At 49.8% G+C, this 24,266-nt stretch overlaps 2 protein-coding genes across 2 annotated transcripts in view; one reads left to right on the top strand and one right to left on the bottom strand.

Moving 5' to 3' along the window:
- Window positions 1-526: 526 nt before the first annotated feature.
- LOC134347259 (prostaglandin E2 receptor EP4 subtype-like) lies at window positions 527-23,415 on the top strand. Its single transcript, XM_063049630.1, has 2 exons — window positions 527-1,967; window positions 22,437-23,415. The coding sequence occupies exons 1-2, from the start codon at window positions 1,155-1,157 to the stop codon at window positions 22,896-22,898; spliced, it is 1,275 nt and encodes a 424-aa protein (XP_062905700.1). The 5' UTR covers window positions 527-1,154; the 3' UTR covers window positions 22,899-23,415.
- The window catches only part of ttc33 (tetratricopeptide repeat domain 33), a 106,088-nt gene continuing 86,168 nt past the window's right edge, over window positions 4,347-24,266 (bottom strand). The window contains exon 5 of the mRNA XM_063049631.1: window positions 4,347-4,782. Coding sequence (XP_062905701.1) covers window positions 4,379-4,782 — 404 coding nt within the window. The 3' untranslated portion in view covers window positions 4,347-4,378. The remainder of the gene's footprint in view (window positions 4,783-24,266) is intronic.

Consider the following 24,266-nt stretch of genomic DNA (forward strand, 5'->3'; position numbering starts at 1 on the left):
GAGGGAGTTTCACTCTGTGTCTGACCCCGGGAGTGTGTGATGGGACAGTGTAGAGGGAGTTTCACTCTGTGTCTGACCCCGGGAGTGTGTGATGGGACAGTGTAGAGGGAGTTTCACTCTGTGTTTGACCCTGAGCGTGTGTGATGGGACAGTGTAGAGGGAGTTTCACTCTGTGTCTGACCCCGGGAGTGTGTGATGGGACGGTGTGGAGGGAGCTTCACTCTGTTGCTGATCTGTATTTGATCTGCCCTACAGTTTATCCTAGTGTTTATCATGTAGTTGTGAGCTGACAGATACGGGACTGGGACAAGGTCGGGGCCTCGGACAGCGGGAACAGGGTCTGCGTGAACGGCCAGGGGCTCCAGGGTCCGGAACATGGGAGCGGAGTTTGGGAAAGCAGGCGAGGCCGACGGCATGTGGGCGGGGTCTGGTTGAGTGGGCGGGTCCTCGGCCATGAGGGTGGGGTCTAGGGGAGCCCCAGAGTGAGTGGGGCGGGACTCCAGTATGCGGTCGGTCTTGAAGTCTTTGCGGAGGTTCAGTCCCCGCGGCCCGGCGAGCAGAACGGAAGCAGCGTGGTACAGGGCGATCCCAGACTCGGAACGCTCAGAGACACAGGGTGATCCCACAACCAGTTACAAGTGAGATCGTGTACGCCGGAACAGAGGAAGATCTCATACTCAGTACAGGGAGCTCCCAGCGCCAAAGACGGGGAGACATCACGGTCCGGGCACAGGAGGATCCTAGTCCCGGAGGAGGAGAGCTGCTGAAGGTAGACTCCGAGAGTTGGTTTCGAGGGAGGTCGCGACATGCTGATCGACCGGCGGAGGAAGGAGTGGCAGGCTTGAAGAGGGAGCCTTCCCCTCTCCCACCCCAGGACTAGACCTTCGCTCCCACCCCATATTCCCTCCCGTCGTTTCCCAAACCCCGGACTCTCCCTCCCCTCCCACTTTGGGACTCTCCTCTCCCACTCGGGAGCTCCCCCCACTCCGGCACTCCGGGACTACTCCCCAGGACCTCCTCCCACTCTCCCCTTACTCCAGGAGACCCCTCTCCCCTCCGGGAACCTCCCGTCTCTACCGGGACCCCGCTCCCGTCCCCTCTCTCTCCCAGCCCGGGCGGCCCCTCGATGCTCCGCCGCCCCGCACCTTTCCGGCATGAGCCCCCTCCAAAACGACAGCAGAGGCAACAGCAGTTGGCAGGCGGACTCGTCGGCGAAGGGCGCCTTCCCGCTCATTCCCACCCTCATGTTCGTCTCTGGCGTAGTGGGTAACCTGGTAGCAATCGCCGTGCTCTCGAGGAGCCGCCGCGAACAGCGGGGAACCACCTTCTACACGCTGGTGTGCGGGCTGGCCGTCACCGACCTGCTGGGCACCTGCCTGGCCAGCCCCATCACCATCGCCACCTACCTGCGCGGGGAATGGCCGGGGGACAGCGCTCTGTGTGAATACGCCTCCTTCGTACTGCTCTTCTTCAGCACGGCCGGCCTCAGCATCATCTGCGCCATGTCGTTGGAGCGTTACTTCGCTATCAACCACGCTTACCTGTACAGCCAGCACATGGACAAGCGGCTGGCCGCCCTCACCCTCTGCACCATCTACGCGGCCAACACGCTCTTCTGCGCGCTGCCGTCCTGCGGTCTCGGGCACACCGTGCACCAGTTCCCAGAAACCTGGTGCTTTATCGACTGGCGCACCAACCACAGCCGGCACGCCGTGTACTCCTACATGTACGCCGGCTTCAACTCCTTCCTCATCGTGGTCACGGTCCTCTGTAACGTACTGGTGTGCGGCGCGCTCATCCGGATGCACCGGCAGTTCGTGCGCCGCACCTCGCTGGGAGCCAGCCCGCGGCCCGCCCTCGCCCGGCGGCAGGGCAGCTTCAAGCGTCTGGCCGGCGCTGAAGTCCAGATGGTCATCTTGCTGATCGCTACCTCCGCCGTGGTACTCATCTGCTCCAGCCCGCTGGTGGTGAGTGTCTGTCCCGCCGAGTCGTGTAACTTATCCCGCGGAGCGACCCAACGCAAGGTGTAGCCCTCTCCCCGGTGACCAGTGTCTGGTCCACACAGTCTCACCCACTCTAGTGAAACCCATTCCACAGAGTGACCCACACTCCACCCGGAGCCGTGACTGTCCCTCTGCCAGTCGTGAGTGTCTCCCGCACGGTCTCAGCCATTCCCACTTTCCCCAGTGTGACTGTCCCTCTCCCGGTGTTGAGTGTCTCTCCCGCACGGTCTGAGCTGTTCCCACCCTCCCCGGTGTGACTGCCCTCTCCGAGAGTGTTTGTCCCGCACTGTCTGAGGAGTTCCCACCCCTCCCCAGGGTGTCTCTCCCGCACGGTCTGAGCTGTTCCCACTCCTGCCCCGTGTGACTGTCCCTCTCAGAGGGTGTCTGTCCCGCATTGTCTGAGCAGTTCCCACACCTCCATCGAGCACTCAGTCGTGAGCAAAGCAACAGCAAAGACTCAGACTTGCAGTTACCCCAAAGACTACTCGTTCACCCGGTATTCGACATAGAAACATAGAAAATAGGTGCAGGAGTAGGCCATTCGGCCCTTCGAGCCTGCACCACCATTTATTATGATCATGGCTGATCATCCAACTCAGAACCCCGCCCCAGCCTTCCCTCCATACCCCCTGGCCCCGGTAGCCACAAGGGCCATATCTAACTCCCTCTTAAATATAGCCAATGAACTGGCCTCAACTATTTCCTGTGGCAGAGAATTCCACAGATTCACCACTCTCTGTGTGAAGAAGTTTTTCCTAATCTCAGTCCTAAAAGGCTTCCCCTTTATCCTCAAACTGTGGCCCCTCGTTCTGGACTTCCCCAACATCGGGAACAATCTTCCTGCATCTAGCCTGTCCAATCCCTTTAGGATCTAATACGTTTCAATCAGATCCCCCCTCAATCTTCTAAATTCCAACAAGTACAAGCCCAGTTCATCCAGTCTTTCTTCATATGAAAGTCCTGCCATCCCAGGAATCAATCTGGTAAACCTTCTTTGTACTCCCTCTATGGCAAGGATGACTTTCCTCAGATTAGGGGACCAAAACTGCACACAATACTCCAGGTGTGGTCTCACCAAGGCCTTGTACAACTGCAGTAGTACCTCCCTGCTCCTGTACTCGAATCCTCTTGCTATAAATGCCAGCATACCATTCACCTTTTTCACCGCCTGCTGTACCTGCATGCCCACTTTCAATGACTGGTGTATAATGACACCCAGGTCTCGTTGCACCTCCCCTTTTTCTAATCGGCCACCATTCAGATAATAATCTATTTTCCTATTTTTGCCACCAAAGTGGATAACTTCACATTTATCCACATTAAATTGCATCTGCCATGAATTTGCCCACTCACCCAACCTATCCAAGTCACCCTGCATCCTCTTAGCATCCTTCTCACAGCTAACACTGCCACCCAGCTTGAAAAATTATCACTAAAAAATTATCACTAATGCATCCATTATTTCTTGGGCTACTTCCTTAAGCACTCTAGGATGCAGACCATCTGGCCCGGGGGATTTATCTGCCTTCAATCCCTTCAATTTACCTAACACCACTTCCCTACTAACATGTATTTCGCTCAGTTCCTGCATCTCACTGGACCCTCTGTCCCCTACTATTTCTGGAAGATTATTTATGTCCTCCTTAGTGAAGACAGAACCAAAGTAATTATTCAATTGGTCTGCCATGTCCTTGCTCCCCATAATCAATTCACCTGTTTCTGTCTGTAGGGGACCTACATTTGTCTTTACCAGTCTTTTCCTTTTCACATATCTATAAAAGCTTTTACAGTCTGTTTTTATGTTCCCTGCCAGTTTTCTCTCATAATCTTTTTTCCCCTTCCTAATTAAGCCCTTTGTCCTCCTCTGCTGAACTCTGAATTTCTCCCAGTCCTCAGGTGAGCCACTTTCTCTGGCTAATTTGTATGCTTCTTCTTTGGAATTGATACTATCCCTAATTTCTCTTGTCAGCCACGGGTGCACTACCTTCCTTGATTTATTCTTTTGCCAAACTGGGATGAACAATTGTTGTAGTTCATCCATGCAATCCTTAAATGCTTGCCATTGCATATCCACCGTCAATCCTTTAAGTGTCATTTGCCAGTCTATCTTAGCTAATTCATGTCTCATACCTTCAAAGTTACCGCTCTTTAAGTTCAGAACCTTTGTTTCTGAATTAACTATGTCACTCTCCATCTTAATGAAGAATTCCACCATATTATGGTCACTCTTACCCAAGGGGCCTCTCACAACAAGATTGCTAATTAACCCTTCCTCATTGCTCAAAACCCAGTCCAGAATAGCCTGCTCTCCAGTTGGTTCCTCGACATGTTGGTTCAAAAAACCATCCCGCATACATTCCAAGAAATGCTCTTCCTCAGGCTCTCTCTCTCCCCCTAATATGGCAAAAGAGATGTCTCCATTTCACAGTGAGAGGGGAGACATAACAAACAACTCGCTGGTTTACGATGTTAAAAGTCCGTTGCGTCGCTTTTTCCGAGTTCTGTACCCAAAGATCTCGGGGCTCTGGGCGCACAGCCAGAGATCTTCCGTCTCCAACGACACACCGATCACCTGCAGAGGCACCGACCTCTGATCCCCCAGTCTCCAGAGCCACGAAATCCCCCGGTCTCCAGAGCCACGAAATCCTGGGCCTTTGAAGGCGAGAGAAGCTCTTAGGCCGAGCCCTTGGTGTGCCAAATAACGGCCAGTTGTGAAACCCCGAGAGCAGGTCCCATTCCCGCAAAGAACCGTAGTCAGCGTGTAACTCCAGGTCAGGGTCTTCAAAAGAACCGTGAAAGGGAAAAATAAAGATGTTAAAGATGGAAGTAGAGCTGTTTCTGAAGATGCACGCAAAGGAGTTGCCCTTAGGCGCCATTAATCCTCCTAAGTTCCCGGCCCTCCCCAATGTGACGCCTGCGCCTCGTGGTAAGTGTCTCTCCTGCTCGGTCTGAGCCATTCCCACCCTTCTCCTGTATAAACCTTCTTCCCTCTGCTATGACCTTGGTAGCCCGTGTCTGTCCTGAGCGATTTGACCCATCCTGCCCTGCCCGGGTAGGGCCCATCCCACAGAGTCACCCATGTGACCTTCCCCACCCCCAGAGGTGTCTGTCCCACACAGACTGAGCTATTTCCACCCCTCCTCAGTTGTAATCCCCATCCAGTGTGATCTCCCTGCACCCCATGTAACCCAACCCCTGGTGGTCAGTCTCCAACCGTGTCCATGTTGTGACCCACACTGTCGGTCTCCAGTCCGCACTGTGCGACCCATCCAACCTTTGCCCGGAGGAGTCTCCTTACCGAGGGAGGGAGGTAGCAGCAGAGACATCAATCCCCGCTCCAGAGACTCAGAATCGATCCCCAACCTCTGCCACTCGCTGTACGTTCTCCCCCTGGCTGTGCGGTTTTCCCCCGAGTGCTCAGGTTTCCTCCCACCTTCCAAGAACAGTGAAAGGTTGGTGTGTGGGTGAGGGGTAGAACCTGGGGGGAGTGGGAGGGGATGTAGGGAGAGTGAAATGAACTAGTACACTCAAGGTCAGAATGGGGCCAGTTTCACAGTGACTCAGAGTCAGCAGACTTGGTCCGGGAACAGTTGGTTAGATGGGACCAAACTTCAAAGAGAATTGATCTCATCACATGTTTCAAAATACTCAGAAGTCTGGAGAGGCAGGGAGCGGGGCAGGGGGCACACCTACCCATCTGAGGAAGGAAGGGATGGGGTACAGTGTCAAAAACAGGGTTCAACTGCTCAGGATGGGAAAGAGTAGGCTTTCTTCACTCAGAGGGGAGTGAACTTTGGAATCTTGCCCCAGAGGGTGAGACCTGGTTATCAGTTTCCGTTCAGAACAGACAGCACTTTTTGGCTAACTTTTATAAACGAGGTTTATTAATAAACACAAGAGATTCTGCAAATGCTGGAAATCCACAGCCATAGACAAAAGACAACACTGGAGGAATTCGTAAACACGGGGGATTCTGCAGATGCTGGAAATTCAAGCAACACACATCAAAGTTGCTGGTGAACGCAGCAGGCCAGGCAGCATCTCTAGGAAGAGGTACAATCGACGTTTCGGGCCGAGACTAGCTCTTCCTTCAGTTAGTCCTGACGAAGGGTCTCGGCCTGCATTCACCAGCAACTTTGATGTGTGTTGCTGGAGGAACTCAGCAGGTCAGGCAGCATCAGAATCAGATTTAGTATCACCAGCACATGTTGTGAAGTGTGTTGATTTGTGGCGGCAGTACACGGCAATACATAATAAAAAACAAACTATAAATTACAATAGGAAATATAGATAAAAAAGAAAATTAAGTAAGTAATGCAAAAAGAGAGAAAAAACAGTAAGAGTTTATGGGTTCATTGTCTATTTGGAAATCTGACAGCAAAAGGGAAGAAGCTGTTCCTGAAACATTGAATATCCAGCTCCTGTACCTCCTTCCTGATTGTAGCATTGGGAAGGGGGCATGCCCTGGGTAACGGGGGGTCCTTAACGATAGATGCCACCTACTCTGATGCTGGGGAGGCTGGTGCCCGTGATGGAGATGGCTGAGTTTACAACTTTCTGCTGCTTTTTCCGATCCTGTGCAGTGGCCCCTCCAGACCAGGTCTATCATGTGGAGTAACAGGTCGACATTTTGGGCTGAGATTTGCCATCAGGCCTCAGCAGGTTTAGTCAGTGTTTATAGGACCAAGACCACATTATTGCAATATTACAGTACACGACTTACATTGCAGTAATCACTACCCGATAATGCACTGCTGCCCCTGTGGCCTCCAGAGGACCCGGAACACTGTGCCCCCCCTACCCCATCGTACCCTTGGACTGTGTGCTTCTACCCCAGGGACATGCAGGCTTGGAGACAGCCTCCAACTGGCGACTGCATCGCCCTGTGAATGATAGATAGATAGACATACTTTATTGATCCCGAGGGAAATTGGGTTTCATTACAGCAGCGCCAGCCGAGAACAGAGTGCAAACATAGCAATACAAAACCACAAACAATCAAATAATAATATGTAAACCATGTCAGAGGGAAATAAGTCCAGGACCAGCCTATTGGCTCAGGGTGTCTGACCCTCCAAGGGAGGAGTTGTAAAGTTTGATAGCCACAGGCAGGAATGACTTCCTGTGACGCTCAGTGTTGCATCTCGGTGGAATGAGTCTCTGGCTGAACGTACTCCTGTGCCCAACGGTGTAAATGATGTTACACGCCGACGTCGGGTTGGCAGAGGGAGGGATGTACACAACAACCACAATTGCATGCGAGATTTCCCTTGGTAAATAATGTGGCTGGAGTCCAACAGCAAAAAGTTCAATATCCGGGCTACAGACTCGTTCCTTGATCGTAATATGACCAGGGTTGCACCATCTGTTATTTACCAGAACAGCAAGCCCCCAACTCCTTTACGCTTACCGCTCTCAGTGCAAAAACAGCCAGTTCAGCCAGGACCAGGAACGGCCAGGAGGTCCGCGAGCAGCCCCCACCCCTGTTGGGGATGACCATAGATTAGGAGCGCAGGGATGAAGTGCAGCCGGAACTTGAGGAGTTACCTCTTCAGGTATTCTCAGTGGCCACTTTATTAGGTACAGGAATGGAGCCTGACTGGGTGTGCTGCTGTAGCCCCTTCACTACAAGCGTCGATGTGTTGTTCATTCAGAGACACTCTTCTGCACACCACTGTTGTAACGTGTGGTTATGAGTTACTGTCACTTTCCTGTCAGCTTCAACCAGTCTGGCCATTCTCCTCTGACCTCTCTCATTAACACACTGTTTTCACCCACAGAACTGCCACTCACTGGATGTTTTTTTGTTTTTTGCACCATTCTCTGTAAACTCTAGAGACTGTTGTGTGCAGATTAGCAGTTTCTCAGATACTCAGATCATCCCATCTGGCACCAACAATCATTCCATGGTCAAAGTCACTTTGATCACATTTCTTCTTCATTCTGATGTTTGGTCTGAACAACAACTGAACCTCTTGACCATGTCTGCATGCTTTTATTCTTTGGGTTGCTGCCACATGATTGGCTGATTAGATGATTGCATTAACGAGCAGGTGCATCTAACTAAGTGGCCACTGGGTGGAAATCTGTAGGCTGAGGGGGTCTGGAGTTCCATCCAGGAAGATGGTGCTGAGGTCTTGTTAAAAAGTGGACAGACAAGCGGAATAATGTTTTGGCACAGACTAGAAGGGCTGAATGGGCTGTTTTCTGTGCTGTAGTGTTCTGTGGTCCTGTGGTTCTAGGTGTTCAATTCCAAGTCAGCAATCCTCCTCCTTACTCCCTCTCAGGAAGACACACAGAGGCTTCTCTCTCCCCCCACTCTATCCCTTCTTTGCCACGCATCTACGCTTCAGGGTCAAGTTACAGTGGCCTGTAATATGACCATAAGATAGAGGAGCAGAAGGCCATTCAGCCCATTGAGTCTACTGCATTATTCAATCATGGGCTGATCCAATTCCAGTCATCCCCACTCCTCTGCCTTCTCCCCATACCCTTTGATGCACTGGCTAATCAAGAACCTATCTATCTCTGCCTTAAATATACCCAATGACTTGGTCTCCACAGCCTCTCGTGGCAACAAATTCCACAGATTTACCACTCTCTGCCTAAGTAATTTCTCCGCATCTCTGTTCTAAATGGACATTCTTCAATCCTGAAGTCATACCCTCTTGTCCTAGACTCCCCTGCCATGGGAAATAACTTTACCATATCTAATCTGTTCAGGCCTTTCAACATTTGGAATGTTTCTATGAGATCCCCCCTCATTCTCCTGAACACCAGGGAATACAGCCCAAGAGCTGCCAGATGTTCCCCATATGGTAACCCTTTCATTCCTGGAATCATTCTTGTCAGTCTTCTCTGACAACCTCTCCAATGTCAGTATATCCTTTCTAAAATAAGGAGCCCAAAACTGCACACAATACTCCAAGTGTGGTCTCACGAGTGCCTTATAGAGCCTCAACATCACAACCCTGCTCTTATATTCTATACCTCTAGAAATAAATGCCAGCATTGCATTCGCCTTCTTCACAACCAACTCAAAGGCGAATGGTATGCTGGCATTCATAGCGAGAGGATTCGAGTACAGGAGCAGGGAGGTACTACTGCAGTTGTACAAGGCCTTGGTGAGACCACACCTGGAGTATTGTGTGCAGTTTTGGTCCCCTAATCTGAAGAAAGACATTCTTGCCATAGAGGGAGTACAAAGAAGGTTCACCAGATTGATTCCTGGGATGGCAGGACTTTCATATGAAGAAAGACTGGATGAACTGAGCTTGTACTCGTTGGAATTTAGAAGATTGAGGGAGGATCTGATTGAAACGTATAAAATCCTAAAGGGATTGGACAGGCTAGATGCAGGAAGATTGTTCCCGATGTTGGGGAAGTCCAGAACAAGGGGTCACAGTTTAAGGATAAAGGGGAAGCCTTTTAGGACCGAGATGAGGAAAAACTTCTTCACACAGAAAGTGGTGAATCTGTGGAATTCTCTGCCACAGGAAACAGTTGAGGCCAGTTCATTGGCTATATTTAAGTGGGAGTTAGATATGGCCTTTGTGGCTAAAGGGATCGGGGGTATGGAGAGAAGGCAGGTACAGGGTTCTGAGTTGGATGATCAGCCATGATCATATTGAATGGTGGTGCAGGCTCGAAGGGCCGAATGGCCTACTCCTGCACCTATTTTCTATGTTTCTATGTTTCTAACCTGGAGGTTAACCTTTAGTGTATCCTGCACAAGGACTCCCAAGTCCCATTGCATCCCAGAACTTTGAATTCTCTCCCCATTTAAATAATAGTCTGCCCGTTTATTTCTTCTGCCAAAGTGCATAACCATACACTTTCCAACATTGTATTTCATTTGCCATTTCTTTGCCCATTTCTCTAAACTATCCAAGTCTTTCTGTAGGCTCTCTGTTTCCTCAACACTACCCGCTCCTCCACCTATCTTTGTATCACCAGCAAATTTAGCCACAAATCCATCAATCCCATAGTCCACATCATTGACATATATCGTAAAAAGCAGCGGTCCCAACAGCGACCCCTGTGGAACTCCACTGGTAACCGGCAGCCAGCCAGAATAGGATCCCTTTATTCTCACTCTCCGTTTTCTGCCAATCAGCCAATGCTCCACCCATGCTTGTAACTTCCCTGCAATTCCATGGGCTCTTATCTTGCTAAGCAGCCTCATGTGCGGCACCTTGTCAAAGGCCTTCTGAAAATCCAACATATACTGCATCTCCTTTGTCTACCCTGCTTGTAATTTCCTCAAGGAATTGCAGTAGGTTAGTCAGGCAGGATTTTCCTTTCAGGAAACCATGCTGGCTTTGGCCTATCTTGTCATGTGCCTCCAGGTACACAGTAATGTTGTCCCTAACAATCGATTCCAGCAACTTCCCAACCACTGATGTCAGGCTAACAGGTCTATACGGGTAGTTTCCTTTCTGCTACCTCCCACCCTTCTTAAATAGTGGAGTAATCCACTGACACCACACATCTTTGGGGCGTGGGAGGGAATCAGAACATCCACACTGTCACAGGGAAAATGTGCAAACTTCACACAGACAGCGCCGAGGGTGGGGATCGAACCCGGGTCTCTGGTGCTGGGAAATAGCAGTACTGCCTGTCACTAGGATAATAACACTATGTCACTCGGATAACTCACTCCTGCTTTAGTTTCTGGTGATGAGTCAGCAGCTCCTCCATGGTCCATGGGATGAGGTTCCTGGCATGCTCTGTCCACTCTGCAGGAACTGAGCAGAGAATGTACAGGCCCTTCGGCCCACAACATTCTGCCGACCCTTTAACCTATTCTTAAATTCAGTCCACTGCTCCCCTCTCCATAACCCTCTATTTATCTGATATCCAGAGTTTCTTAAATGTCCTTACTATATCTGTCTACCACCACTCCTGGCAAGATGCTCGAGGCAGTCACCACTCTGTGTAAAAACACACTACCTCTGTCATTCCCTCCCCCCATAACCACCCCCCAAAAGGAGGTGGGGTGGCGATGCTGGTTAAAGATGAGATTAACGCAATAGAAAGGAAGGACATAAGCCGGGAAGATGTGGAATCGATATGGGTAGAGCTGCATAACACTAAGGGGCAGAAAACGCTGGTGGGAGTTGTGTACAGGCCACCTAACAGTAGTAGTGAGGTCGGAGATGGTATTAAACAGGAAATTAGAAATGTGTGCAATAAAGGAACAGCAGTTATAATGGGTGACTTGAATCTACATGTAGATTGGGTGAACCAAATTGGTAAAGGTGCTGAGGAAGAGGATTTCTTGGAATGTATGCGGGATGGTTTTTTGAACCAACATGTCGAGGAACCAACTAGAGAGCAGGCTATTCTGGACTGGGTTTTGAGCAATGAGGAAGGGTTAATGAGCAATCTTGTCGTGAGAGGCCCCTTGGGTAAGAGTGACCATAATATGGTAGAATTCTTCATTAAGATGGAGAGTGACATAGTTAATTCAGAAACAAAGGTTCTGAACTTAAAGAGGGGTAACTTTGAAGGTATGAGACATGAATTAGCTAAGATAGACTGGCAAATGACACTTAAAGGATTGACGGTGGATATGCAATGGCAAGCATTTAAGGATTGCATGGATGAACTACAACAATTGTTCATCTCAGTTTGGCAAAAGAATAAATCAAGGAAGGTAGTGCACCCGTGGCTGACAAGAGAAATTAGGGATAGTATCAATTCCAAAGAAGAAGCATACAAATTAGCCAGAGAAAGTGGCTCACCTGAGGACTGGGAGAAATTCAGAGTTCAGCAGAGGAGGACAAAGGGCTTAATTAGGAAGGGGAAAAAGGATTATGAGAGAAAACTGGCAGGGAACATAAAAACTGACTGTAAAAGCTTTTATAGATATGTGAAAAGGAAAAGACTGGTAAAGACAAATGTAGGTCCCCTGCAGACAGAAACAGGTGAATTGATTATGGGGAGCAAGGACATGGCAGACCAATTGAATAATTACTTTGGTTCTGTCTTCACTAAGGAGGACATAAATAATCTTCCAGAAATAGTAGGGGACAGAGGGTCCAGTGAGATGGAGGAACTGAGCGAAATACATGTTAGTAGGGAAGTGGTGTTGGGTAAATTGAAGGGATTAAAGGCAGATAAATCCCCCGGGCCAGATGGTCTGCATCCTAGAGTGCTTAAGGAAGTAGCCCAAGAAATAGTGGATGCATGAGTGATAATTTTTCAAAACTCGTTAGATTCTGGACTAGTTCCTGATGATTGGAGGGTGGCTAATGTAACCCCACTTTTTAAAAAAGGAGGGAGAGAGAAACCGGGGAATTATAGACCGGTTAGCCTAACGTCGGTGGTGGGGAAAATGCTAGAGTCAGTTATCAAAGATGTGATAACAGCACATTTGGAAAGTGGTGAAATCATCAGACAAAGTCAGCATGGATTTGTGAAAGGAAAATCATGTCTGACGAATCTCATAGAATTTTTTGAGGATGTAACTAGTAGAGTGGATAGGGGAGAACCAGTGGATGTGGTATATTTGGATTTTCAAAAGGCTTTTGACAAGGTCCCACACAGGAGATTAGTGTGCAAACTTAAAGCACACGGTATTGGGGGTAAGGTATTGATGTGGATAGAGAATTGGTTGGCAGACAGGAAGCAAAGAGTGGGAATAAACGGGACCTTTTCAGAATGGCAGGCGGTGACTAGTGGGGTACCGCAAGGCTCAGTGCTGGGACCCAAGTTGTTTACAATATATATTAATGACTTGGATGAGGGAATTAAATGCAGCATCTCCAAGTTTGCGGATGACACGAAGCTGGGTGGCAGTGTTAGCTGTGAGGAGGATGCTAAGAGGATGCAGGGTGACTTGGATAGGTTGGGTGAGTGGGCAAATTCATGGCAGATGCAATTTAATGTGGATAAATGTGAAGTTATCCACTTTGGTGGCAAAAATAGGAAAATAGATTATTATCTGAATGGTGGCCGATTAGGAAAAGGGGAGATGCAACGAGACCTGGGTGTCATTATACACCAGTCATTGAAAGTGGGCATGCAGGTACAGCAGGCGGTGAAAAAGGCGAATGGTATGCTGGCATTTATAGCGAGAGGATTTGAGTACAGGAGCAGGGAGGTACTACTGCAGTTGTACAAGGCCTTGGTGAGACCACACCTGGAGTATCGTGTGCAGTTTTGGTCCCCTAATCTGAGGAAAGACATCCTTGCCATAGAGGGAGTACAAAGAAGGTTCACCAGATTGATTCCTGGGATGGCAGGACTTTCATATGAAGAAAGACTGGATGAACTGGGCTTGTACTCGTTGGAATTTAGAAGATTGAGGGGGGATCTGATTGAAACGTATAAAATCCTAAAGGGATTGGACAGGCTAGATGCAGGAAGATTGTTCCCGATGTTGGGGAAGTCCAGAACAAGGGGTCACATTTTAAGGATAAAGGGGAAGCCCTTTAGGACCGAGATTAGGAAAAACTTCTTCACACAGAGAGTGGTGAATCTGTGGAATTCTCTGCCACAGCAAACAGTTGAGGCCAGTTCATTGGCTATGTTTAAGAGGGAGTTAGATATGGCCCTTGTGGCTACAGGGGTCAGGGGGTATGGAGCGAAGGCTGGGGCAGGGTTCTGAGTTGGATGATCAGCCATGATCATAATAAATGGCGGTGCAGGCTCGAAGGGCCGAATGGCCTACTCCTGCACCTATTTTCTATGTTTTCTATGTTTCTACCTTAAAAGTAAACTCCTTGTATCAGCCAGAAAAAGTCTCTGACTGTCCACTCTGTTGATACCTCTTATTATCTTGTACACCTCTGTCAAGTCACCTCTCATCCTCCTTCTCTCCAAGCAGAAAAGCCTAAGCTCACTTAACCTACTGTCTTAAAACATGCTCTCTAATCCAGGCGGCATCCTGGTAAATCTCCTCTGAACCCTCTGTAAAGCTTCCACATCCTTCCTATAATGAGGCTGTCTGTGTAAAAAGACTGAACTCTGACACCCCCTACTGTACTTCGCTCCAATCACCTTAAAATTATGCCCCCTCATATTAGTCCTTTCTGTCCTGTGTAAAAGTCACTGGGTGTCCACTCGATCTATGTGTCTTACCATTTAGTACCTCTCTATCAAGTCACAAGTCAACATTTGGTTTCCCCACACCACTTCATCAGTCTCAGAGCTACTCTGCCCTGGGCCTGGGCCATCTCCTCCTGAAAGTTTGGCCTCCATCTCTCCACCTACTCACAGCAGCTGGCCGGGGCCATTCCCTGTCCTGTGTCCTTCAGGTAGCCACTCATCCCTTGTCAAGACAGTCAGGGTACAGGTATGGTGAGGAACAGATGAGACTGTAGTCAGGGTACAGGTATGGTGAGGAACAGATGAGACTGTAGTCAGGGTACAGGTATGGTGAGGAACAGATGAGACTGTAGTCAGGGTACAGGTATGGTGAGGAACAGATGAGACTGTAGTCAGGGTACAGGTATGGTGAGGAACAGATGAGACTGTAGTCAGGGTACAGGTATGGTGAGGAACAGATGAGACTGTAGTCAGGGTTCAGGTATGGTGAGGTACAGATGAGACTGTATTCATGGGTACAGGTATGATGAGGAACAGACGAGACTGTAGTCAGGGTACAGGTATGGTGAGGTACAGATGAGATTGTTGTCAGGGTACAGGTATGGTGAGGTACAGATGAGACTGTAGTCATTGGTACAGGTATGGTGAGGTACAGACGAGATTACAGTCAGGGTACAGGTATGGTGAGATACAGAAACAGTAAAAAATGCAGCATTGTCGCAGAACATTGGGTACAGATAACATGTGCAATGTGAATTGTTTAGAGAGAGGTTGATAAGTTCTTGATTAGTTGGGGTGACAGAGGTTATGGGAAGATGGGGTTGAGAGGAAAAATAAACCAGCATGGTGGAATGGTGGAGCAGACTCAATGGGCTGAATGGCCTAATTCTGCTCCTATGTCTAATGGATTTATGGTCTCATACATCACGGTAGCAGTAGCAGACCCTCCTGACCCAATGAGCCTGTGATACCCAATTACACATGTGACCAATTAACACATTGTTGAAATTCATGAGGAAACATGGACACAGGGAGAGCGTAGAAATTCCTTACAGACAGCTGGGAAACTGACCCCGGTTCACTGGCACTGTACAAGACAGCGAAGCAGGAAAGGCTGTGCAAAACCTTCGAGAAGTGAAAACCAGAGGAGACACATTGAGTGTTAGTTCCCGGCATAGGTGAGAGATTTGTAGTTCCAGTCCTTACACGAGGGGTCTCGGCCAAGAGCGTTGACTGTAGTATACTCCTCTCCATAGATGCTGTCTGACCTACTGAGTTCCTCTAGCATGTTGTGTGTGCTGCTCTGGATTTTCAGCACTGGCAGAAGCTCTTGTTTGTGACTTGTAATGAGATGTGTTGCAGGAACAGAGAGTATTCACTGGAGCTGGCCACCAGGAGTGATTCTGATATGAAGCTGGTAGGACTGGTGCCGAGGTGATCTAGTGACTGTAAATATCATGGGCATGGTCATACCTACTGACAGCATCCCAGTGTGTCACCCACTGTGGGCACAGTCACACCCACTGACAGTGTCACCCACTGTGGGCACAGTCACACCCACTGACAGTGTCACCCACTGTGGGCACAGTCACACCCACTGACAGCTGCCAGTGCGTCACCCACTGTAGGCATGGTCACAACTACCGATAGTGTCCCAGTGTGTCACTCAGTGTGGGTAGTCACACCCACTGAAAGCATCACCCACTGTGGGTACAGTCACACCATCGACAACGTCCCAGTGTGTCACCCACTGTGGGTACAGTCACACACACCGACAGTATCCCAGTGTGTCACCCACTGTGGGTACAGTCACACCATTGACAGCATTCTCTGCGTCACCTGCTCTGGCCATGGTCATAACTACCGATAGTGTCCCAGTATCTGTGCCCACAGTAGGTACAATCACACCCACCAACAGCACTTCCAGCACCTTCACACCCCTCTGGGCTCACCGCTGCACCTTCTCTGCGAGCTTCAGGGAGAGGCTGGGAAGAGAATCGGACGTCATCGAAGAGAGGGAAATCCTCATGGATTTACTGGGATGTTGCCAAGACTTAAGGAGCTGAGTTGCTAGGAGAGGTTGGGCAGGATGGGACATTATGGAGACTGAGGGGTGACCTACCTTTCTTTCTTTAAGAGCTGGAGTCTCAACCTTTTCATGCCACGGACCGCTATCATTAACCAAAGGGTCTGCTGGCACCAGGTTGAGAACCCCTGCTTTAGATAGAGTGTGATACTGTCCCCTCCGGCCCAACAGCAAACCGCCTATTTAATCCCAGCCTAATCACAGGACAGTTTAAAGGGCACTGGGACAGCTAAATGGACAGAGGAATGTTTGGAATCGTTGGACCGAAGGGTTGTCAATCAGTGGTGGGTGGGCGTTAGAATCAGCCCTCCTGTGGTGACTCTAGAACAGGCGATCACTGTTTCTCATGGCACAAGCATCTTTGTGCAGTGGAGCTTTATGTCTCTGTGACACCCAAGTCTTATTATCATGATGTAACCTCATAGAAACATTTTGAATGTTGAAAGGCATGGACAGAGTGGATGTGGCAAAGTTGTTTCCCATGATGGGGGAGTCTAGTACGAGAGGGCGTGACTTAAGGATTGAAGGGCACCCATTCAGAACAGAGATGCGAAGAAATTTTTTTAGCCAGAGGGTGGTGAATCTATGGAATTTGTTGCCACGGGCAGCAGTGGGGGCCAAGTCATTGGGTGTATTTAAGGCAGAGATTAATAGGTATCTGAGTAGCCAGGGCATCAAAGGTTATGGTGAGAAGGCAGGGGAGTGGGACTAAATAGGAGAATGGATCAGCTCATGATAAAATGGCCCAGCAGACTCGATGGGCCGAACGTCCGACTTCTGCTCTTTTGTCTTATGGTCTTATGTACAGCCCTATCATGTCACCTCTCACTCTCCTTCACTCTGAAGAGAAAAGCCCCTTAGCCAGCCTCTCACCGCTTCAGGAGTCAGGTAATGTTGCAGTTCTCTAAAACCTCGGTTCAACCACACTTGGAATATTGTGTTCGGTTCTGGTTGCCTCAGTATAGGAAGTTTTAGGGAGGGTACAGAGGAATTTCACCAGGATGCTGCCTGGATTAGAGGGCAAGTCTTATAAGGATTGTTTGAGCGAGCTCGGGCTCTTCTCTTTGAAGTGAAGGATGAGAGGTGATTTGCTAGAGGTGTATGAGATGATAAGGCTGACAGATTGAGTGAACAGACAGAGGCTTTTTCCCAGGGTGGAAATAGCTAATACGAAGGTGTATAGTTTTAAAGTGATTGTTGGAAAGTATAGAGGGGGGGGTGTCAGAGGTAAGATTTTTTACACAGAGAGTGGTGGGTGTGTGGAATGCCCTGCCAGGGTGGTGCTAGAGCCAGGTACATTAGAGAAACTCTTAGATGGATGATAGAAAAATGGAAGGCTGTGTAGGAGGGGTCAGATTGACGCAGTCCATGAAATTGTGGGCGAAGGCACTAAACCGTGTGCAACGTTCTACGTTCTAAAAACATTCACACACACTGTTGCTGCCTTCCAATTCCCGCATGGCAGCTACCCTGCATCCTTGCTCCCTGTCTGCCCTGTATCCTGTCAGAGTACTGGTCCCACCCCTTGCCCCTCCCGCCTCCCGCCTCCCACCTTACTCTACGACAGGACAGCACAGGTGCAGGCTCTTCATCCACAATGCTTGTGCCGAATTAAACTGACCGTTAATATAAACTTCTGCAAAAGCTGAGGTGCCGGTCAGCTAAAGGGTGGTGAATGTTGTGCCTTTAGCTCAGAAGGGCTGAAGAACTATGGACCAGTAATGTGGTGGAGAGAATTCAAGGGTTGGTTTGGAATGACCTATAAGTTAGGGACAGTCAGCACGGCTTTGTGCCTGGGACAGCATGTCTGGCAAACTTGACTGAGTTTTTTTAAAGATGGTGGCAGGGTGGTAGATTTGATCTATGTAGACTTCAGTAAAGCCTTTGATAAACCTCCCATATGATGATCCGAGGAATGGCAAATGAGCATAATTTGGATATGTGTGAGCCATTGCATTTTGGAATGAGAAATGATAGTGGGACTTTCACAGTGAACGGTCGGGCCTTGGGGAGTGTTGTAGAACTGCGAGCACAAATAGAGGTTTTCCATGTGCATCAGTCAGACACTGAGTATACAGACTGGGATGGTGCAGATGTAAGGACAGATTTGGAATACTATGGTCAGTTTCAATTTAAAAATGCTGTTAAGCAGACAAGCTTCAGTGGTCTGTCCTGGAGTTTTTGGACTGTCTCTGTGTGTGTAGTGGGTGGTTGGGGTCTGTCCCAGGTTGGAGTTCTGTCTGTGTGTGGATGGGTGGGTGGGTGGGGTCTCGAGTTCTGTCAGTGGGTGGGTGGGGTCTGTCCTGGGGTTAGAGTTCTGTCTCTGTGTGTGTAATGGGAGGGTGGGGTCTGAGTGGATTGGAGTTCTGTCTGTGTGTGGGTGGGGTCTGTCCTGGATTGGAGCTCTGTCTGTGATTGGTGTCTGTTTTCAAGTTAGAGTTCGGTCTCTGTGTGAAACTGGTGGGAGGGAGGGGAGGGGCTTGTTATTGCTGCTTGTGTTGTTTTGCTGGACAATGTGAGAATGCTGTGTTGACATTAGAAGTGTGGTGAGACTTGCAGGCTGTCCCCAGCATGTCTTTGGGTAGTGTTGGTTGTTAATGCAAACAACACATTTCACTGTGTGTTGTACGTCTGATAAATAAATGAATCTGAATCTGAGGAGAGAAAAAAGCTCTTGCCAGGACTTAAGGAACTGACTTACAGAGAGAGGTGGAGCAGGTTGGGACTTTGTTCATTGGAGCTTAGGAGGAAGAAGTGACCCTTAAAATTGCAAAGGGTATAGACAGGGTGAATGCATATAGTCATATAGTCTTTTTCCCAGGTTGTTCACCGTGGTCCAGAGGAATGTTGTTTCCTTTGGTGTATACGGTTGAATGACAGTAAGTTTGAACTTGGACTTGTGTTTGGATGTGTACATGGAGAAGAGGGCAGTGGTGAGTTGTGGGCAAGGAGGCTGCAGAGGTCAGAATGGACTTGTTGAGCCATAAAGCCTGTTACTATCCTGTCCTGTATTTCTCTGACTCTATGACACCACCCTCCCTGGCAGCCTGTTTTGGGCATCCCCAATCTCTGTAACAAAAATTACTGGCCCTGCACATCTCATTTACAGCCCTCCGACCTCATCTTAAATGCATGTTGTCCAGTACCTGACCTTCCTGAGCACTGTAATCCCCCCACCCTTTCCACGGACTGCATCCATTCCAAATTCTGCTTGCAAACTTCTGTTTGATGTGCTTTTACTCCCACTCCTCGCTGGAGTGTGTCGAGTTTTCTAAAAGTCAGCTTGAAATAGTCAAAACTGAGCTCTGATCTGGAATCAATGGAGCTGTCAGGGTTGCTCCACGCTTCCCGACAACTTCAGTCTCAAACGGGTTGTCCACCTTCACTCCTCACCCACCCCGTCTCACACTTTGCCAAAGGAAGGTCACTGACTGGTAGCCAAGCAGTTGGCACAGCACTTTCACGTCTCTGGGGTCACGTTTCGGAGTTCAGTTCTGAGGCTCTCTGTATACTCCTCCCTGTGAACACTGTGGCTTTTGTCCAGCTCCCCCCCACTGTCTAAAGACATACATAGAAACATAGAAACATAGAAAATAGGTGCAGGAGTAGGCCATTCGGCCCTTCGAGCCTACACCGCCATTTATTATGATCATGGCTGATCATCCAACTCAGAACCCCGCCCCAGCCTTCCCTCCATACCCCCTGACCCCCGTAGCCACAAAGACCATATCTAACTCCCTCTTAAATATAGCCAATGAACTGGCCTCAACTGTTTCCTGTGGCAGAGAATTCCACAGATTCACCACTCTCTGTGTGAAGAAGTTTTTCCTAATCTCGGTCCTAAAAGGCTTCCCCTCTATCCTCAAACTGTGACCCCTCGTTCTGGACTTCCCCAACATCGGGAACAATCTTCCTGCATCTAGCCTGTCCAATCCCTTTAGGATCTTATACGTTTCAATCAGATCCCCCCTCAATCTTCTAAATTCCAACGAGTACAAGCCCAGTTCATCCAGTCTTTCTTCATATGAAAGTCCTGCCATCCCAGGAATCAATCTGGTAAACCTTCTTTGTACTCCCTCTATGGCAAGGATGACTTTCCTCAGATTAGGGGACCAAAACTGCACACAATACTCCAGGTGTGGTCTCACCAAGGCCTTGTACAACTGCAGTAGTACCTCCTGCTCCTGTACTCGAATCCTCTTGCTATAAATGCCAGCATACCATTCGCCTTTTTCACCGCCTGCTGTACCTGCATGCCCACTTTCAATGACTGGTGTATAATGACACCCGGGTCTCGTTGCACCTCCCCTTTTCCTAATCGGCCACCATTCAGATAATAATCTGTTTTCCTATTTTTGCCACCAAAGTGGATAACTTCACATTTATCCACATTAAATTGCATCTGCCATGAATTTGCCCACTCACCCAACCTATCCAAGTCACCCTGCATCCTCTTAGCATCCTCCTCACAGCTAACACTGCCGCCCAGCTTCGTGTCATCCGCAAACTTGGAGATGCTACATTTAATTCCCTCATCCAAGTCATTAATATATATTGTAAACAACTGGGGTCCCAGCACTGAGCCTTGCGGTACCCCACTAGTCACTGCCTGCCATTCTGAAAAGGTCCCGTTTATTCCCACTCTTTGCTTCCTGTCTGCTAACCAATTCTCCACCCACACCAATACCTTACCCCCAATAACGTGTGCTTTAAGTTTGCACACTAATCTCCTGTGTGGGACCTTGTCAAAAGCCTTTTGAAAGGTTTAGTAGGTTAACTAGTCATTGTTAATTGTCCTGTGGTTAGGCTAGGGTTAAATAGTTGCGTTGCTGGGTTGGGCACCTCTGGCCGGAAGGGCCTTTTCCACACTGGATCGCTGGACCCAGGACACTTTCCCCACGGACCCCGGGGAGCCTGTTGGGCTTACCTGCGGGTCTGTGGGTCAGAGGTTGTTCTGCCCCTGTGGCCTGTCCTACCCTTTGCTGCTGGCCCCTGCCACTGCTCCCTTTGTCCTCAATGCCCCCAACATCAGGGATGGATCATGAGACCAAAACTCAGCCTGTGTGATAGACCACCCAGTACCAACCAGTCTGGGGGCAATGGCCCAGACAAAACACCCAGCACGCAATGCCCAACCCCAACTCACAAAACTCAACCCTCAGCCCAACATCCTACATCCAACGCCAAGTACCCAGCACTAAACATACAGCACCCAACCCCAACATCCAACATCCAGTGCCCAACCCCAACTCACAGCACTCAACCCCGCAATCCAAACACTTTACATTCAACACCAAACACCCAGCACCCAATTCCCAGCCTCAACGTCAAACATCCAACGTCCAGCCCAAAACGCCCAACCCAAACACCCAGTTCCAAACATCCAACATCCAATATCCAATGTGCAGCCCAAGCATTTAACATCCGCCTAAGCACACAGTGCCCAGCCTAATATAGAGTCCCAAGACCTATACCCACCCCAGGCCCAGCAACGCAGTACTCAGAGTGAGTCGTAGAGTGAGTTATCATGTGAGTTCACTTTGTGGTGGGTATATGGGACCTGCCCGGGGAACATTTATCCCCAGCCACTCCATGGAAACATAGAAAACCTACAGCACAATACAGGCCCTTTGGCCCACAAAGCTGTGCTGAACATGTCCTTACCTTAGAAACTACCCAGGGTTACCCATAGCCCTCTATTTTTCTGAGCTCCATGTACCTGTCCAGGAATCTCTTAAAAGACCCTATCAAATCCACCTCCACCACCGTCGCCAGCAGCCCATTCCACACACACACCACTCTGCGTAAGTAAACGTACCCCTGACATCTCCTCTGTACCTACTTCCAAGCACCTTAAAACTGTGCCCTCTCATGTTAGCCGTTTCAGCCCTGGGAAAAAGCCTCTGACTATCCACATGATCAATGCCTCTCATCATCTTATACACCTCTATCAGGTCACCTCTCATCCTCAGTCGCTCCAAGGAAAAAAGGCCAAGTTCACTCAACCTGTTTTCATAAGGCATGCTCCCCAATCCAGGCAACATCCTTGTAAATCTCCTCTGCACCCTTTCTATGGCTTCCACATCCTTCCTGTAGTGAGGTGACCAGACCTGAGCACAGTACTCCAAGTGGGGTCTGACCAGGTCCTATATAGCTGCAACATTAGCTCTCAGCTCCTAAACTCAGTCCCAGGACTGACGAAGGCCAATGCACCGTATGCCCTCTTAACCACAGAGTCACCCCCTTCTCTGCAGATTGCGGACTCCCTGACCATCTGCTCCTCTCTCTCCTAGGTGCGGGTGTTTGTCAACCAGCTGTACCGGCCGCCGGTGGTGAAGGACCCAGCACTGAACCCGGACCTTCGGGCCATCCGCATCGCCGCCATCAACCCAATCCTGGACCCCTGGATCTACATCCTCCTGCGCAAGGCCATGCTCAATAAGCTGGCACAGAGGCTCAAATGCCTGTTCTGCTGGTTGGGGGGGCAGAATTCCCCTGGGAGGGGCCACTTCCACCACTTCACCTCTCGCCGGGCGCCCAACCAGGACTTTAACGAACCGGGCAATGGCCACACCTCGCACACTCTGCTGCCACTGACGGAGATAGTGGGTGGAGCTGGGAAGGGGCAACCCCCGCCCAGGACCCAACTTGCCCTGGTTCACCATCCGGAGAAGGAACCCCTGGGGGGAGTTGGCCCTCTGAGGGTGATTTTCACTGCTCAGCAAGCAGGACAGCTGGCGGAGAGGTGCATCTAGCACAGACTGGAGGGAGAGTGTCCACGCCCGGGGGTCTGAGTGATAAAGGAGAGGGCAGAAATGTGCCCATGGACAATAGCAGAAATTATGCCTCCTGGGGAAGAGGCAAAGAGAGGAGCAGGGAGCAGGCATTGTTGGGGGTTTTCTGCCCCCTCCCATCTTCTCCCTTTGCCCACCCTAACTTCCTTCCTCATTTCCCTTGCCTCTCCCCACTCATCCCCGGCGGGGCAGGCAGCCCATGGTAAATGCTCTCCTGGTTGTGAGAGGGTCTGGCGGGAGTTGTCTGGAACAGTGGGATGGAGGATGGTGAGGGGTTTATGCACCCCTGCCCAGCCCCACGGTGGGGAGTGTACCTTTGATGCCCTGGGGGTGGGGGTGAGAAGGATCTTCTCTGTGAGAAGGATGGATTTGCGACGGTCACTTGTGTTAACGCCGCTCGAAACTGTCACGTTGGTTCTTTGAATCATTAAAGATGACCATAGGTTGAACCGCGCCCCCACCCAGTGTGCGTATTCTCTGGGGGGGGGGGAGTGGAATCACTGAACCTCCCAGTGTGCAGGGTGGGGAGGAAGGAGAGCGATGGGATCACATCGGTGTATGTTGTGTGGGAGGGGGTGTGGATCACTAATCCATCCGTCAGTGTACGCTGTCTTTTATTCACATATTTAGATACAGCGCGGAACAGGCCCTTCGAGCTGTGCCACCAGCAACCCCCAGATCAACCCCGGCCTAATCACAGGACAACCAACTGGCACATCTCTGGGCTGTGGGAGGGCACCCACACATTCCACTGGGGGGGGGGGGGTCGAGAGAACATACAAACTCCTTACTGAGATCAAACTCCAAACACTGACACCCTGAGCTGGAGTAGCATGGTGCCACACTAACATGGCACCCCGTTCACTAAGGAGCAGCGAAGATTGGACCACAGACCTTTCCTCGAAGACTGTATCTCTGACCTACCCTCATCTCCCTCGGGGAGCCAGGCCGTACCTTCACGAGAACCTTGGAGCCCCCACCAGTTTGATGGGAATGACCGGTCAGAAACTGAGTCCAGGGAGGCTGGTCTCCTAAATGGGATGTCCCAAAATTCACAGGCAATTCCCAGCCAACGCTTGCCACTGTCTGTAAGGAGTTGGTACCTTCTCACCGTGACCGCGTGTTTCCTCTGAGTACTCTGGTGCCTGACGCCGGCCCCCTAGGCCTGAGTCGACATAGTAGTGTACTCTGGTGCCCTCCCACATTTCAAAGACGTACCGATTTAGGGTAATTGGTCTCATGGGTATCATTGGGTGGCGCTGGGCCAGAAGGCCTGTTACTCTGGTCTAACAAAAACACAAAAAAACCTGCTGTGTAAGGCCTTTGACC

The sequence above is a fragment of the Mobula hypostoma genome, chromosome 5, assembly GCF_963921235.1.
Source record: "Mobula hypostoma chromosome 5, sMobHyp1.1, whole genome shotgun sequence".
NCBI lineage: Eukaryota > Metazoa > Chordata > Chondrichthyes > Myliobatiformes > Myliobatidae > Mobula > Mobula hypostoma.

Bases quoted from the DNA above. Each gene is read 5' to 3' on its own strand.
- LOC134347259 (XM_063049630.1), top strand. From the start codon at position 1,155: ATGAGCCCCCTCCAAAACGACAGCAGAGGCAACAGCAGTTGGCAGGCG. The intron at 1,968-22,436 runs GTGAGTGTCTGT...TCTCTCTCCTAG, and splicing joins TCTGCTCCAGCCCGCTGGTG to GTGCGGGTGTTTGTCAACCA.